Genomic DNA, 13,875 nt, shown 5'->3' with positions numbered 1-13,875 from the left:
TTCAGAGGAAGAAACTGGCAAAACCCACCTCTGAGTATTCCTTGCCTAAGAAAACCCTATGAAATTCACCGGGTTGCCATAAGTCGACAGCTGACTTGAAGGCATGTACACAAACATTGCAATGCAAACAAATAAATGAATGAACACATAAGCAGTTAACTGTATACAGAATGGTCATTCTGAGGCCTAGAAAACTTTCCATGGTGGCCAGTCATATTGGCTCTTTTTGCCAGCCACAGTTGCTGGCGATACGTCAGGAAGAAACTTCTAGAACATGGCCACATAGCCCGAAAAACCCACAAAAAACTATAAATATACTATTTGAGTTACAAGTTTGATGTTCATCAACTGCATCATCCAGAAGAATTGCAAACTAAATTTCCAACCCAGAAATTCTTACAAATATGAAATAAACATCCTCATCAGTGATATTACAGCCTTCCAGTCAGCTGAAAGGTTTACCATTCAAAATTCTGTTTTATTTTCTTTATACATATCTTTACATTCACATTTTCATTTCCTTAACCCATATCATTAAGTTGGCATTCTGTACTAGTCTGCATCCCTGAGTTAATAATAATAAAATATTTATTTGTATCCCGCCTCTCCCGTTTGAGGATCGAGGCGGGTAACAGCAAGGAAAGTTTCAAATACAAAGTCACAGGAAAAAAAATAATGAAACAGTCCCTGAAAACCCCCACCCTTCTATCCTACCTCCCATCAATACAAAATAATAACAATAACAATAAAAACATTTAACCGGAATAACATCAGTTAAAACAGCTCGGCAAGAAGTGACAGCAATATGACAATAATGACAAAAACTACTGAGTTCAATGTGTCTTTCTCATGCACTTGTGGGAGGTGGGGTTTTTTAAATTGCTCTCTTTCTGTATGTTTGTGTGTGCATGTGTTGTCTTCTCATAATAATAGGAAGCCTCCTGGTTGTCACAAGAAGGAAAGTGCAGACCCTCACAACTTCTCTGTTATTAATTCACATCACTCTTCTTCATTCTGTTAAAACAGGCTTAATCTTTCTTATCTTTTTCTTCCTGTATTTTCTTGCTCTGCACATGCAAGTTTGGCTGCGGAGTAGGTGACGGATTTCCTGGATCTCTTTTATCCAAGGCATGCGGCACATTGGTGATACCAATAACATCACTGATGTAGCCTTGTAGTGGCAAAGCAGTCTGGTGAATGGAAGCCCCTCTTTTTCTCTTTGTCATAAATTATTTATTTATACTCATTTTAAACTGTTATTTATTTTTCACACTGTAAAAGTGCTTAACAAATTTTGTATTTCTTTAACTTGACATCAAATTTGCAAAATATAGTAGGCTGAGAGATGGTAGTTTGTCAAGGTCACTAGGAGCTACTTCATAAGCAGCGTTTACTCCAGAAAATAGCTAAATCCTGAAATGGAAATCTTTTTCTGTCATACACACACCTGGATTGGACAGCCAGCTGTTACACAGCTAATTTCAATGCAAGATATTGTCATTCATGAAAAGGGCCATAGACATACAATAGGTCTGCAGAACTGCAGATAAAAGTTTATTTGTACAGATATATAAACCTCTGAACATAAGAATATCAACGGTTAACTTTCTGAAAATATTTTGATTTTTTAAAAACCCCAATGAGTTTTTAATCCTGCTAAAATATGTTTGAAGGCACATGTGTGTGCCAAAGATCTGCAGGGGTGGCTGAGGCAGAATGTGATATTTTCTTATTGGTGTGTGGGTGTATCTGAACAAAAGTACCAAGAACATAAAAAGAAAATATTTAAACTTAAAAAAAATTCTAGCCCTCATGGCTGTTAAGATATATTCTTAATATATATATATATTAAGGGGTGGGGGGTCCTGGGAGTTGTAGTCCAAAACCTTCCAATTTTTCCAAGTTTTGGTGCCAACTGTATGCCACCCTGCTCACAATGTAGTTCCCAACAAGCATCACAGACATCAGTGACTGAATCTAAGCTTCCATCTGCTTTGATAGGTTCCAACAGCTTGGCTCTATGATAGATAGGGCTGCACTGAATCAAAGTGAAGGGAAAGAGAGGGGCAGTCTCTGCTAATGGCTTTTCTCTCTTGCCTTTTTTTCCTCTGGGCTTTCTGGACATTTTTCTCTTCATCTCAGTTGGAGCAAACTGACTTGTGTCAACTACTCTGTGCCTCTGGATTCTCATATTCTTCTGAGCCTCTAGTTAATGATAATTTCTGTTGTAATTCCAGTGTGGCGTCTGCCCTACATTCTGACAGCCATGATCGCTACGAGCGCCTCACTTCTGTCTCCAGCTCTGTGGACTTCGACCAAAGAGACAATGTGAGTGGCAGCAGAAGGAATCCAAATTTTTACAACAGTGCCACATGTGGAGTCCTTTATTTATAGGCTGGAAAGAGAAGGGATGGTGATTCTACTTAACAGGGTTTAGCTAACACAACTGTGACCCAGAATAAGAAAATATTATGGCCAACACTTGGCAAATGGAGAAGCAACTCCCAAGGAGTCTAGCTTCCTTTCCTGGTCCACCTGATGGCAGTTTTGAGCCCCTGGCGGAACAACTAAAAATATTTACTCAGGCAAATTTGGTATATCATCACCATTCTCTTTGAAATTCTACAATGGATGTCAAAAACAGTTGACAAATAATGATGCTGCCAAGAAGGACAAAAATATATGCAACATAATTGGGCCCTTCCAGACCTCTGGGCACTAGTAATTTGTAATTTTAAAAAATACTAATTTTAGAACAACTTCTATTAGCCTTGATTTTGCATGATAACAGTGTTATATTACTGCATTTTAACATTGTTTTGGAAAGAGTTGTAGTAATTATTATTATTATTATTATTATTATTATTATTATTTGTATTTTCACGCCTCTCCCTGTGGATCAAGGCAGGATTACATCAACAAATTAACACAGTAAAGATATAAAATACAATCAATAAAACACTGACATTATTAATTCCATAAAATAGCTAAAACATCTAAAACATTTAGAAAACATACATCATAACCAGAAGTGAAGCATTTTGTCTTAAACATTTCCTATAAAAGGTTGGATGGATAAGCCCACCAGAAGAGATCCGTCTTAAGTGCCTTCTTAAAGGCATCTAAGGTGGTGATAAGGCAGATCTCTTCCGGTAGGCTGTTTCATAGTTTGGGGGCTGCGGCCGTAAACAATCTATGGGAAGTTGACATTAACCTGGACTTATGGTATTCTAATAGATTCTTCCCAGATGTTCTGAAAGTGTGGGGCAGATTGTGTAGGGACAGGCATTCCCTCAAGTAACACGGGCCCAAGCCATGAAGGGCTATAAAGGTAATAACCAACACTTTGTACTGCGCCCGGAAGCTAATCGGCAGCTAGTGATGAGTTTTTAACACAGGTGTTATATGGGCCAACCTAGGTGTTCCGGTGACTGATCTGGCTGCCGCGTTTTGAACCAATTGAAACTTCCGAACTTGGTACAGAGGTAGCCCCATGTAGAGCGCATTACAGAAATTTAGACGAGAGTTTATCAGTGCAAGTTCTACTGCTTCAAGGTCCTTTTGGTCCAGGTAGGGACGCAGTTGGTGTATCAACCGAAGTTGGTACCAAGCACTCCTGGCCATTGCATCTATTTGAGATGACAGCTGTAGAGATGAATCCAGGAGTACTCCCAAACTGCGAGCTTCGTCCTTTAGAAGAGGTGTGACCCCATCCAGGATTAGTTGACAAAACTCCTTCCCCGGACTTGGGGTATCTATTGCAAGTACCTCCGTTTTCTCTGGATTCAGCTTGAATTTGTTTTCCCTCATCCAGCCCATTAGCGACCCAAGGCAGGCATCCAGAGGAGAAATGCCCTCCTTAGTCACTGCAGCAGTGGGAGACATAGAAAAAAAATTGTTATATGCAATGTACTTGTGAAAGCTTCCTGTTATTTCAGTAGTGCAGACTAGTAGGGTTAGCAAAAAAAAAAAAAAAAAGGGGGGGGGAGAAAAGAACGAGGGACAATGAAGAAAATTCTGATTAACCTGGACACATTTTGTTTCTGAACAGGGCTTCTGCTCGTGGTTGACCGCTATCTTCAGGATAAAGTAAGTTAACCTATCACAGTACAGATGAGCCTCCACTTTGATTTTTAAATGTCACCAAAAGATATATGAAGCCTAAACATTTTGTAAATAATAATTGTGTAAATAATATTTCTTAAACAGCAAAGATATTGTATTCCTAATGTATGAAATTTTAAGAAGTCTAATAATGCAAACTGCTTAAACAAATTTCACTGTATGTTAGTAGGTTAAAGCACCAGGCTTTACTCTTTTCTTCCATATTCAGAAGGTGCAGCATCTCCACTGTCAGTCCAGTGACAAGGAAAGGGAACATTTAACATCTCAGATGTTGTTAGACTGCAGTTCTCATCATCCCTTACCATTGATGTTGCCAGCTAAGGCTGATGTGTTTTGCAGTGCAACATCTGAAGATATTTGTTCTACCCATCCTACTGTACCAAAGAAATTACCTTTGGTGACAGATTGCAAAAAGATAGGTTAATTGCCCATGCCAGAATGTACACAAATCAAATATGGAAACTCCTTTTACTTAGTAGCATGCCCTTTATTTTTCTGACACCTTGACTCAATTTGAGTTGTAATTCCCCAAACCCACCAGCACCTCATCACTTTTCAATTTCTGATTCCAGGGATGATGAGATCCGAGATAAATGTGGGGCTGATGCAGTCCATTACCTCTCTTTCCAACGGCACATCATAGGACTGCTGGTTGCCGTGGGTGTCCTCTCCGTAGGCATTGTGTTGCCTGTGAACTTCTCAGGGGACCTGCTAGGTAAGTAGATAGCATTTGAGGGATATGGGAAGCTTATACTGAGTGAAAATATTGTTCCAGTATTGTCAACTCTGACTGGCCGCAGCTCACCGGGATTTCAGGCAGGAGTCTTCCCTAATCCTACTTGAAGAACCCTGGTATTCCCTATCAGTTTCCCATCCAAGTACTAACCAGACTGGGCCTTGCTTCTAAAATCAGACATGATTAGGTGTGCTTATGTATGTTGGTCAATTTTCTTACTGGTTCTTCTGGAGAAGAATTGGAAAAATTCCAAGGAGCCCAAAGAGACTGAAAGCTGTTCAATATATACCTCATATTGTTTGTCAGGTGTTAAAAGGAAATGGTGAGCATGAAGAGAAAACATATGTATTATTCACACTCACTTCTTCAGGGGCCAGTCTTTATATAGACTGAAGAAAACTAGCCATGCTCAACAGAGACATTTCAGTAAGGTTGGGAGAAACCCAAGGATTGCCCAAGTGAGAAAAAATATTTAAGGAAATACCCTAATAAAATCAGGAAGGAAGGGGATGTGGAGTGGGAGTGCATGGCTGTCTGGTTGGAACCCAGCAACATTTTTGGAAAAAATTACAAATCAAGAAAGTATAACTAGTTTTGAGAAATACCGATTGGTTCTCACATGCCTCTTGCTCTTCACCACTATGGCATTGAATTGTCATGGTGGCCTTCAGTTCTGACATGTATAAAGGAGGATTAGGCAGATTGATGGAAGGCAGCTGGACTAGGTAGTTTTGGTCTGATTTGGCAGGGCTCTTATCCTTTCTTTTGTTCCAAACCAGTACTTTTAAGAAAACTTGGATGCTAACAGAGCTGAATTACAGGAGTAAGGGAGATATAGTCTCTGCTCAATGGTCAAAAGGTCCTCCCTTCTTTTCAGCCAGTTAGTCAAGTACATCTTAACTAGCAGGTGTCTTGCATATAGTAGTTGTTGGCCACTGCAAAACAGCTCTAGTACTTACTCGGCATTTGAAGGAAGATGTATTTAAAATATCTTCCATCATGCTCCTGAAGCATTTAGTAATGTCAGTGAGGTTTTTTCTGGTGTTAGTCCATTCCAATAAGCCATGAGATACTCAGGTGAAATTGTCAAACACAGAACCTGAATTTCTGGAGGAAAATAGACCCAAGATCAAAAAATAAGTCATTAAATTAGGAAAGACTGAGCATTTTGAGCATTTCAAAATATCCCGTAATTTGTAATAGTAGATATCTGCCATTTTGCCTTGTGATACACTATTTATTTTAACTAATTTTGAGTCTGTATGATAAAAGCAGATAAATATGTTTTAAATAAATAATTTGAACTACCTGTATTTGCAATAGGTTGCATCTGATTTGTTTTTCTTTCTCTCTTTCTTTGCCTTATCAGAGAATAACCCCTACAGTTTTGGTAGAACAACTATTGCCAACTTAAATTCAGGGTAAGTATGATATTAGGTGCTTTTTTAAGAAAAGAAGAAGAAGAAATTATTGTTATTGAATAAAAGATCATAATAATAATATAATAATAAATATTATCTGGAAAGTATTTGATTGGCACCTGACCAAATGGGGCTAGTCCAAGATGAAACAGCAGATAATATTCAAATAGAACTCAGTACCAGCTGTTGTCCTTAACTTCTGACAGGAATAATCTCTTATGGCTGCACACATCTTTTGCCTTCTTGTACCTGTTGTTGACGGTATACAGCATGCGCCGCCACACCTCTAAGATGCGCTATAAGGAGGATGACTTGGTAAGTGTAAACCACTTATGCTTTCCTGGCTTAAATCCAGTTTCTAGTCCCCATAACAGTAGATCCATCAAATCTGAGGGATTTACATAAGAGTTGACTTACTGTTCAGCCCTTAGGATGGTCAATTGGATTTAGATCTCAGTCTCCTTCCTTTCTGTCATACAGCTAATCATTGCTTATCTATCCCCCTGCCTGACCAGGATGACAACCAGAGCAAAACAAGGCACTTTCCTAGATGACGACAACAACAACAACAACAACAACAATAATAATAATTGTTATTGTTATTGTTATTGTTTATATTTGTCTCTTCTCCCTGCAGATCGAGGTGGGATTACAACAATAAAAACAATTACAAGATTAAAACTATAATATCATATAAAATACAATCAATAAAACAATATAACCATTACCAATACAATTTATTGACTAAATCATCATTTAAAATACACATCATTACAAACAGAGGTAGAGTATTTCTAACTCTCTTATAACAGATAGGGTGGATAGGCCTGCCGGAAGAGATCCGTCTTAAGTGCCTTCTCAAATATTTTACTAAGTAAATAATACATCTCCTGCTGTTGTGCAAGTTTCAGCATGACAAGGTGGCTTTTTAGCCCTTTTTGCATTTGTGGTATCTGTTAGCTGACTTTAAAAATGCTAGTCTTTCAAACATTCTTTCTCACCTTTTCTAACAGATTTGATTGCTTTTAACCACTTGGTTATATGTTGTTTTGGCCTTTCTTGTAATCTTTCAAAAATTTATTATTACCTTGTTATATGAGAAAATATGTCTTTGAAGTTGCAAGATCTGACACAGTTCCAAAGCACACACTCTCATTGTCATCCTAAGAACAATTATCTGCTTCCAGGAGTTTACAATCTGTAAAAAAAAATTACAGGGAAGACAACAAGAAAAGGGGTGTGAAGAAGCAGAGGGAGAATGAAAATAGTGAGAGAATATTTAAATCATACATACTCGTGCTCTGGGCTGGACCTTCTATGAACTGGGGTGAATCTGTTTCTTCAGGCAATGGAGCAGAACCAAGTCATGTAGCCCCCACACAACCCCAGGAAAAATCCCCCTATTGAAGTGAAGAACCACAGTGGTTAAAGCCCAGTTGGCTCTTCTGTTATGTTGCAGCAAATACTGAGAGAAGCTGCCTGCCTTGTATCTCACTCTGAACAGGACCTCCAAGTGAAAGATTAGGCAGGCATATTGACTCTCTCTAAACAGGCAGTCTCCATACCCACTTTGTCCAAAGTATTTTATTCTAGGAAGAGACCCTCACTCCCTCAAAGCAAAAGTATTTGAATCCAGAAGAATTGCCTGGTGTCTCACTCTCAGGCCTATGTTTCTTCTGTCTCCAGCAGTGAGACATCTTTCCCCACAGCTACCTAGTCTGAGCCTACACCTTTGATGTAGCTGCAGACTAGTTGGAAGTGAGATCTGAGGCCACATTGATTTATTCCTTGCCTCTTTTCTGTTCTAGGTGAAGCGAACCCTATTCATCAATGGCATTTCAAAGTATGCTGAACCTGAGAAGATCAAGAAGCATTTTGAGTGAGTCTTACTGCCTGGGTTTCTTTCCTTCTATCAGTGAAAAAATTCTTGGCTAGTTTTTTCCATTGATGTGCCTTGGTCCAAACCAGTAAAGCAAATGTGAAATCTGGGGTTCTCCAAATATTGTTGGACTCCCAGCTCCCATCAGCCCCAATCAGTATTATCATTATCAGTATTATCATTATCATTATGGCCAGTGGGTAAGGATTGTGGTAGTTGTAGCCTAACAAAAATTTAGGAGGCCAGAGCTTCCCTGTCCCAGCAGTAAGGGGCTATCTTAGATGGAGGGGGTAAAATGTAGCCCAAAGACTACATGCAACCTCCTAGAACCGTTTCTGTGGCCACCCCAGAGTCATTTTTGAACTCTAAAAAATTGCCACAAAATGCCCTTTAAGGAATATGGGAAACAATTTAGGGACATCCTCCCCCAGACATTATAACCCAGAAGCTGACTATCAGGTCATGTCCTGTTGGGGAAAAGGCCTCTTCTGGGGCTAAAGTGGTCCAGAGAGGGTTTAAAAGGTGGCAAAATTGCCCCCAATTCTCTAGAGGCTGTTAGGGTAATTTGGGGGCAAAAAAAGGTTAGAATTCTTTTTGGGGGGACATAATAGTGGGGTGGCTGTGCAAGGTACCCTGTGGGCAATGCAAGAGAGAGAGATATCACCATAGTTGGTTTTTTCCTTACAAAAGACATTCTTCTTTTCAACTTGTAATGGGGAACTTTCTGAAGGCAAGAATAGCAGATGCCTTCCTTTCCAAGGCCCAAAGTATCAGATCTGCCCTTGATTAGGAACCCAAGCAATATCTTGGAGGTTTTGATAATCCCCATAATTCTAACTAGCCTCCTTCATCTCTTTTGTGATTCAGGGAAGCCTATGCCAATTGCACAGTGCTGGAGGCACGTCCTTGCTATGATGTGGCCAGGCTGATGTTCCTTGATGCGGAGAGGTACAGACTGGCACTTATACAGGGTGGGGGCTCTTGCATGATGCAAGTGAAGAGAGGTGGGATTGGGAAAATATGGTGGTTAGTCTGTTACAAGGCTGCATATGCCCCATAAAACTACTGTACAACCAGTTCCAGCATCTTTGATAGTAAATTCTAGTACTGGAGGGATGTGAATATAGAGGATGACAGCACAGCTGGGATAACGGTGGAGAACATCAGGATAAAAACAGTATAAAATATGTATTAGCCTAGAAGTGGAGAAGTCTCCAGTAAGCAATGGGTCAGCATTAGCTGAGGTTGTTACGGTGAGCCCAAGACTGCAACAACATTAAGCAGAACTGAGGATTGTTGGCAAAGCTCTGTGGTGGATTGACTTGCTCAAGGCCTCTTAAGATGATGGGTGCAAGTCAAAAGGGACCAATAATGAATATATACATAAGGTTAGAACCAAATTGTTGCTTTCCTAACTTGCTAGAGGTTAACATTAGAAATCACAACCAAGACTGGATTACTGTGTCAGTAGGGGGTTAACTGCTTTCCCAGGCATTGTAGAAACTCTGTGACAGAACAAAAGATTAATGTTGTTGGTTCACTGTAATTGTTAGTCCCAGATGAGAAGACTTATTAAATCAATGGAATTTACATAAACATTGATTGACTAAATTTCCATTGTGTTTTCTCACCTTTCTCTTCTCCTCCTCCATTGTTCTGCTTTTAGAAAAAAGGCAGAGCGTGGGAAAATCTATTTTACCAACTTGCAGACCAAGGAGAACATCTCATCCATGATCAACCCCAAGCCCTGTGGCCATCTCTGCTGTTGTGCAATCAAAGGATGTGAAGAGGTACAGAGTAGGGTGACCAGTTGTAGCATAGGGCTAGGGAGATTCTGGAAGTTGGAGGTCCATTCTCAGGACTGATTGCACTGCTCTTGGGATCTTGGTGGTTCATACATATAAAGAAGGGTATCTCTGGTAACCTATACTCGTGCCTCTGCTGGCACTTACCTCAAAAAAAATTAAGTATTGCATGTAGTTTCTGCTTCTGTACTGCGCAATCTATATAATCTAATATACAGTCAGCCCTCCATTACCACAGATTCTGCATCAATGGATTCAACCATCCAAGGCTTGAGAATATTAAAAAAAAAAAAAAAGCAAACCTTGATTTTGCCATTTTATATAAGGGACATCATTTTACTGTGCCACTGTATATAATGGGACTTGAGCAATGGATTTTTGTATCCACAGAGGGTCCTGGTACCAAATCCAAGCAGATACCAAGGGCCCATTGTATATGCCTGAATAATCACAATGGTCCTTTATTGTTCTATCACACCTTCCAATGCAAGGATGGGGAATATGCAGCCCTCCAGATGTTGGGCTGCTAGTCTCATTATCTCTTACTGTTAGCTATACTGGCTATAGCTGATGGGACCTGCAGTCCAACAATATCTGGAGGGCTGCATGATTCCCATCTCAATATCCACTTGCCTCATTATATACTCACAATAACTCTATGGGTTAGACAAGACTGGAGGAGAATACTTGTCCATCACCAAAAAAATAAGCCTTAAGCAGGACACATTCCATGTGTTAGTTCTGTAGCACGCAGTAGTTAATGAAACCAAAACAGGTAATAACTGGTCCAGATTATAAGAGTTGGTTCCCATTTTCTGGGTGCCCTAGGTTCTGAACAGTTGTGGTACTACTATAGACTGGGCTAACAACACTTGATACTCACTGTTTGATGTGACTATGGGCTACAGGATCCATACTATGACTTTGTGTGTGCTTGTCTAGGTGGAGGCCATAGAGTACTACACTAAACTGGAGGAAAAGTTGAAAGAGGACTATAAGAAGGAAAAAGAAAAGGTGAACGAGAAGCCATTGGGCATGGCCTTTGTCACGTTCCATAATGAAGCCATTACAGCCATGTAAGTATAGCGGCCTCAGGGAGAAAAAGCATAGTTTAGTTTAGCTGGCAGGGAGGGAGAGAGAATACAAAAAGAAATTGATAGCCCTGTTGGATCAGATCAAAGCCTATCTAATCCAGCAGTAGTCAGCCTGGTGTCTCTCGGAAATTCACAAACAAGCAAGGAATGGTGATCATCTGCTGTGTTCTGTTGCCTCTTATTTTGTGATTGTGGATAATAGCCATTGGTAGACCTACTACCAATTAAACTGGCTGGTTTTTCTTTTTCTAGTCACCATCTAGAGATGACACCAGGGACGTAGCCAGGATTTTGGGAAGGGGGGGGGTCCAGACTAAGTGCCACCATTATAATAGGGCTTGGGTGCAGTGGCGCGGCAGCACGCACCATTCATTTTATCTAACGGAAGGGGGGGTCCGGACTCCAAGAACCCTCCCCCTTGGCTATGTCCCTGATGGCACTTTTCTATCCACTATTTGTAGACTGTTCACAGTTGTCTAAATCCCTTTGTCTGCACTGTCTCCCTCTCTCTTTTATTTTCTTTCTTTTATCTTCTTCAAAAAGAGTTGTAGTTGTGGCTAGTAAGATACCTAGGTGGGCCAACATTCTGGCCCCCTTAAGGAAACACTGATCTCTTCCCACATTTGTTTATCTCCTTCTCAGAATACTGAAAGATTTCAATGTGTGCAAATGTCAGGGCTGCAAATGCCGTGGAGAACCCCGAGCTTCATCCTGCAGTGAGTCTCTCCATGTCTCCAATTGGACGGTTTCATATGCACCTGATCCTCAGAACATTTACTGGTAAATTTGAAATAATACCATGAATCATTGCTCTGAAAAAGTATATCTGTATTTAGGCCTCATGCTGCACAGAGGAGTCTAGTGATATATGTGATACCAAAGTAAGAGATTCTTCTCTGAGAATATTGGGTTAGTCCATTGGTTTGCTTAGTGATACGGTATAGGACAGCAGATTGAGCAGTGGTTGTTTTTTTTTTTTAAGGAATTCAACCACATACAGGCCTGGATTCCCTAGAATTTTCCATTCAGTATTGCCAGAAATAGGATCAGCCTCTACCACACTTGAGTTGGATTCTTTAATTTGTTTCTCCTTCAGGGAACATCTGTCCATCCGTGGCTTTATCTGGTGGTTCCGCTGCCTGATCATCAATGTGGTGCTCTTCATCCTGCTCTTCTTTCTCACCACTCCTGCCATCATCATCACCACTATGGACAAGTTCAATGTCACCAAGCCTGTTGAGTACCTGAATGTAAGACCTTGAAAAGAGTATCTTCCTTTCCCCCTTTTGTGCCCATGGATAAGAATAGGAATAGCCTCTGGAAAATTATTCTTTACCTCCCTCATTCAGTAGATTAAGCTCAGTCTCTCCTTGGTTTTGAAGTCACATGCAGGGAGAAGGGAACAGAAAAAGACATATTGCAAATAAATAGTGGTCAGATTTTGAAACCACTACTTTTAAATTCAGTTTGTTTCATTCTGTATGGAAAAAGTAAAATAAAAATTATTTATACAATTTTAGCAAAACCAATTATAGTTAAAAGGGTATATTTACATCCATACTTAACAAATGATATTACCATTCAGTTATCAATTAGATGTGTTTATTTATTTAAATATTTGTATTCCATCCTATCATACAATCTCAAGGTGTTATACAAATAAAATCAATTTAAAACCATTTAAAAATTTAAAACAGCAAATAACAATTTAAACAATCTAAAAGTATATTAAACCATTTTAAATTGCTAGAGTTAAAACAGTTTAATTTCATGTACCTGTATAGATTTGAACAAACTCATCACTAGGCTGCAGTCCTTGAGCTGGACTATATATAAGGAGAGGTGCCCCTTCAGGTGTCCTCATTGATCCACACTGAAATTGTTATGGACAAAAGCTGCAGTTCTATTCCAATTGTGTTTTCTCGTGCTTAGTTTTAGGGGATCTTTTTTACAGATCCAGGAAATCTGTTGTTGGGATAAATAAACTCTCACAAATGCATCTTTTGTTTTCAGGCAGAAGCAAACTATGCATGCATTTGTGTTCAAAGATATCTATATATTTATTATGGTGGGTTGGAGGTCTCAAGAAAATGGGATAATCTTTGAAAGGGAGCCTGAAGTTTTTTTTAAAAAAAAAATTAAGGAACACTGTCCTGGCAGCTGCCACTAGACTTAGTTGGACCAATTGGCTGACCAACTAAATAATCAGAAAATATGTATGTTCCTATATGGACAGAGATAGAGATGAACTCTTCAGAAGGAACCTCACACTTGAGTATGAAGCTTGGGTTATGTGTTTCATTGCCCCCTAAATTTCTGATTTCATATAATGAAAGGGGACCTAAGCCAGTGTGCTACAGAAATTTCTGGGTATGTTCCATTCCAGCCTTTTATACCCAAAAAGATTGTTATGTGGATATGAATTCTGCTTGGAGAAAGCCCTAGTGAGATATTTTCTTGAGTTCATTCCATTGAATGCTTGGTGGTTTGGGTTCTTACATGTTTATCTCAAATTACCTCAAACAAATAATTTGTTCAGTTTTTTGTGGGTTTTTCGGGCTATGAGGCCGTGTTCTAGAAGAGTTTATTCCTGACGTTTTGCCAGCAGCTGTGGCTGGCATCTTCAGTGAATGCTGGCATGGAAGAGAGTGGGGTATATATACTGTTGGTTGAGAGAAAGCAATTTCCATGTTAATCTGTGTATTGTCCTGTTGTTGAATGGCAAGGCCTCAGGGTGTCTCTGTAATTAATGATCCATTTTCTGCTGGGAAACCCTCCTCACCCTGGGTGGTTTTCATTTGCATTTGCTGGGTCT

General features: G+C 39.6%; 1 protein-coding gene across 1 annotated transcript in view; it reads left to right on the top strand.

Moving 5' to 3' along the window:
- TMEM63B (transmembrane protein 63B) overlaps nt 1-13,875 on the top strand; it is a 102,223-nt gene that overhangs the window by 72,323 nt on the left and 16,025 nt on the right. The window contains exons 5-15 of the mRNA XM_042464190.1: nt 2,238-2,328; nt 4,052-4,089; nt 4,698-4,840; nt 6,231-6,282; nt 6,489-6,597; nt 8,091-8,161; nt 9,029-9,109; nt 9,828-9,951; nt 10,909-11,042; nt 11,703-11,840; nt 12,157-12,310. Of these exons, the coding sequence (XP_042320124.1) occupies nt 2,238-2,328; nt 4,052-4,089; nt 4,698-4,840; nt 6,231-6,282; nt 6,489-6,597; nt 8,091-8,161; nt 9,029-9,109; nt 9,828-9,951; nt 10,909-11,042; nt 11,703-11,840; nt 12,157-12,310 (1,135 nt within the window). The remainder of the gene's footprint in view (nt 1-2,237; nt 2,329-4,051; nt 4,090-4,697; nt 4,841-6,230; nt 6,283-6,488; nt 6,598-8,090; nt 8,162-9,028; nt 9,110-9,827; nt 9,952-10,908; nt 11,043-11,702; nt 11,841-12,156; nt 12,311-13,875) is intronic.

This window comes from Sceloporus undulatus, chromosome 1, assembly GCF_019175285.1.
Source record: "Sceloporus undulatus isolate JIND9_A2432 ecotype Alabama chromosome 1, SceUnd_v1.1, whole genome shotgun sequence".
NCBI lineage: Eukaryota > Metazoa > Chordata > Lepidosauria > Squamata > Phrynosomatidae > Sceloporus > Sceloporus undulatus.
Note: the sequence above shows the minus strand (reverse complement) of the source record. Positions and strands in the feature narration are given on the sequence as shown.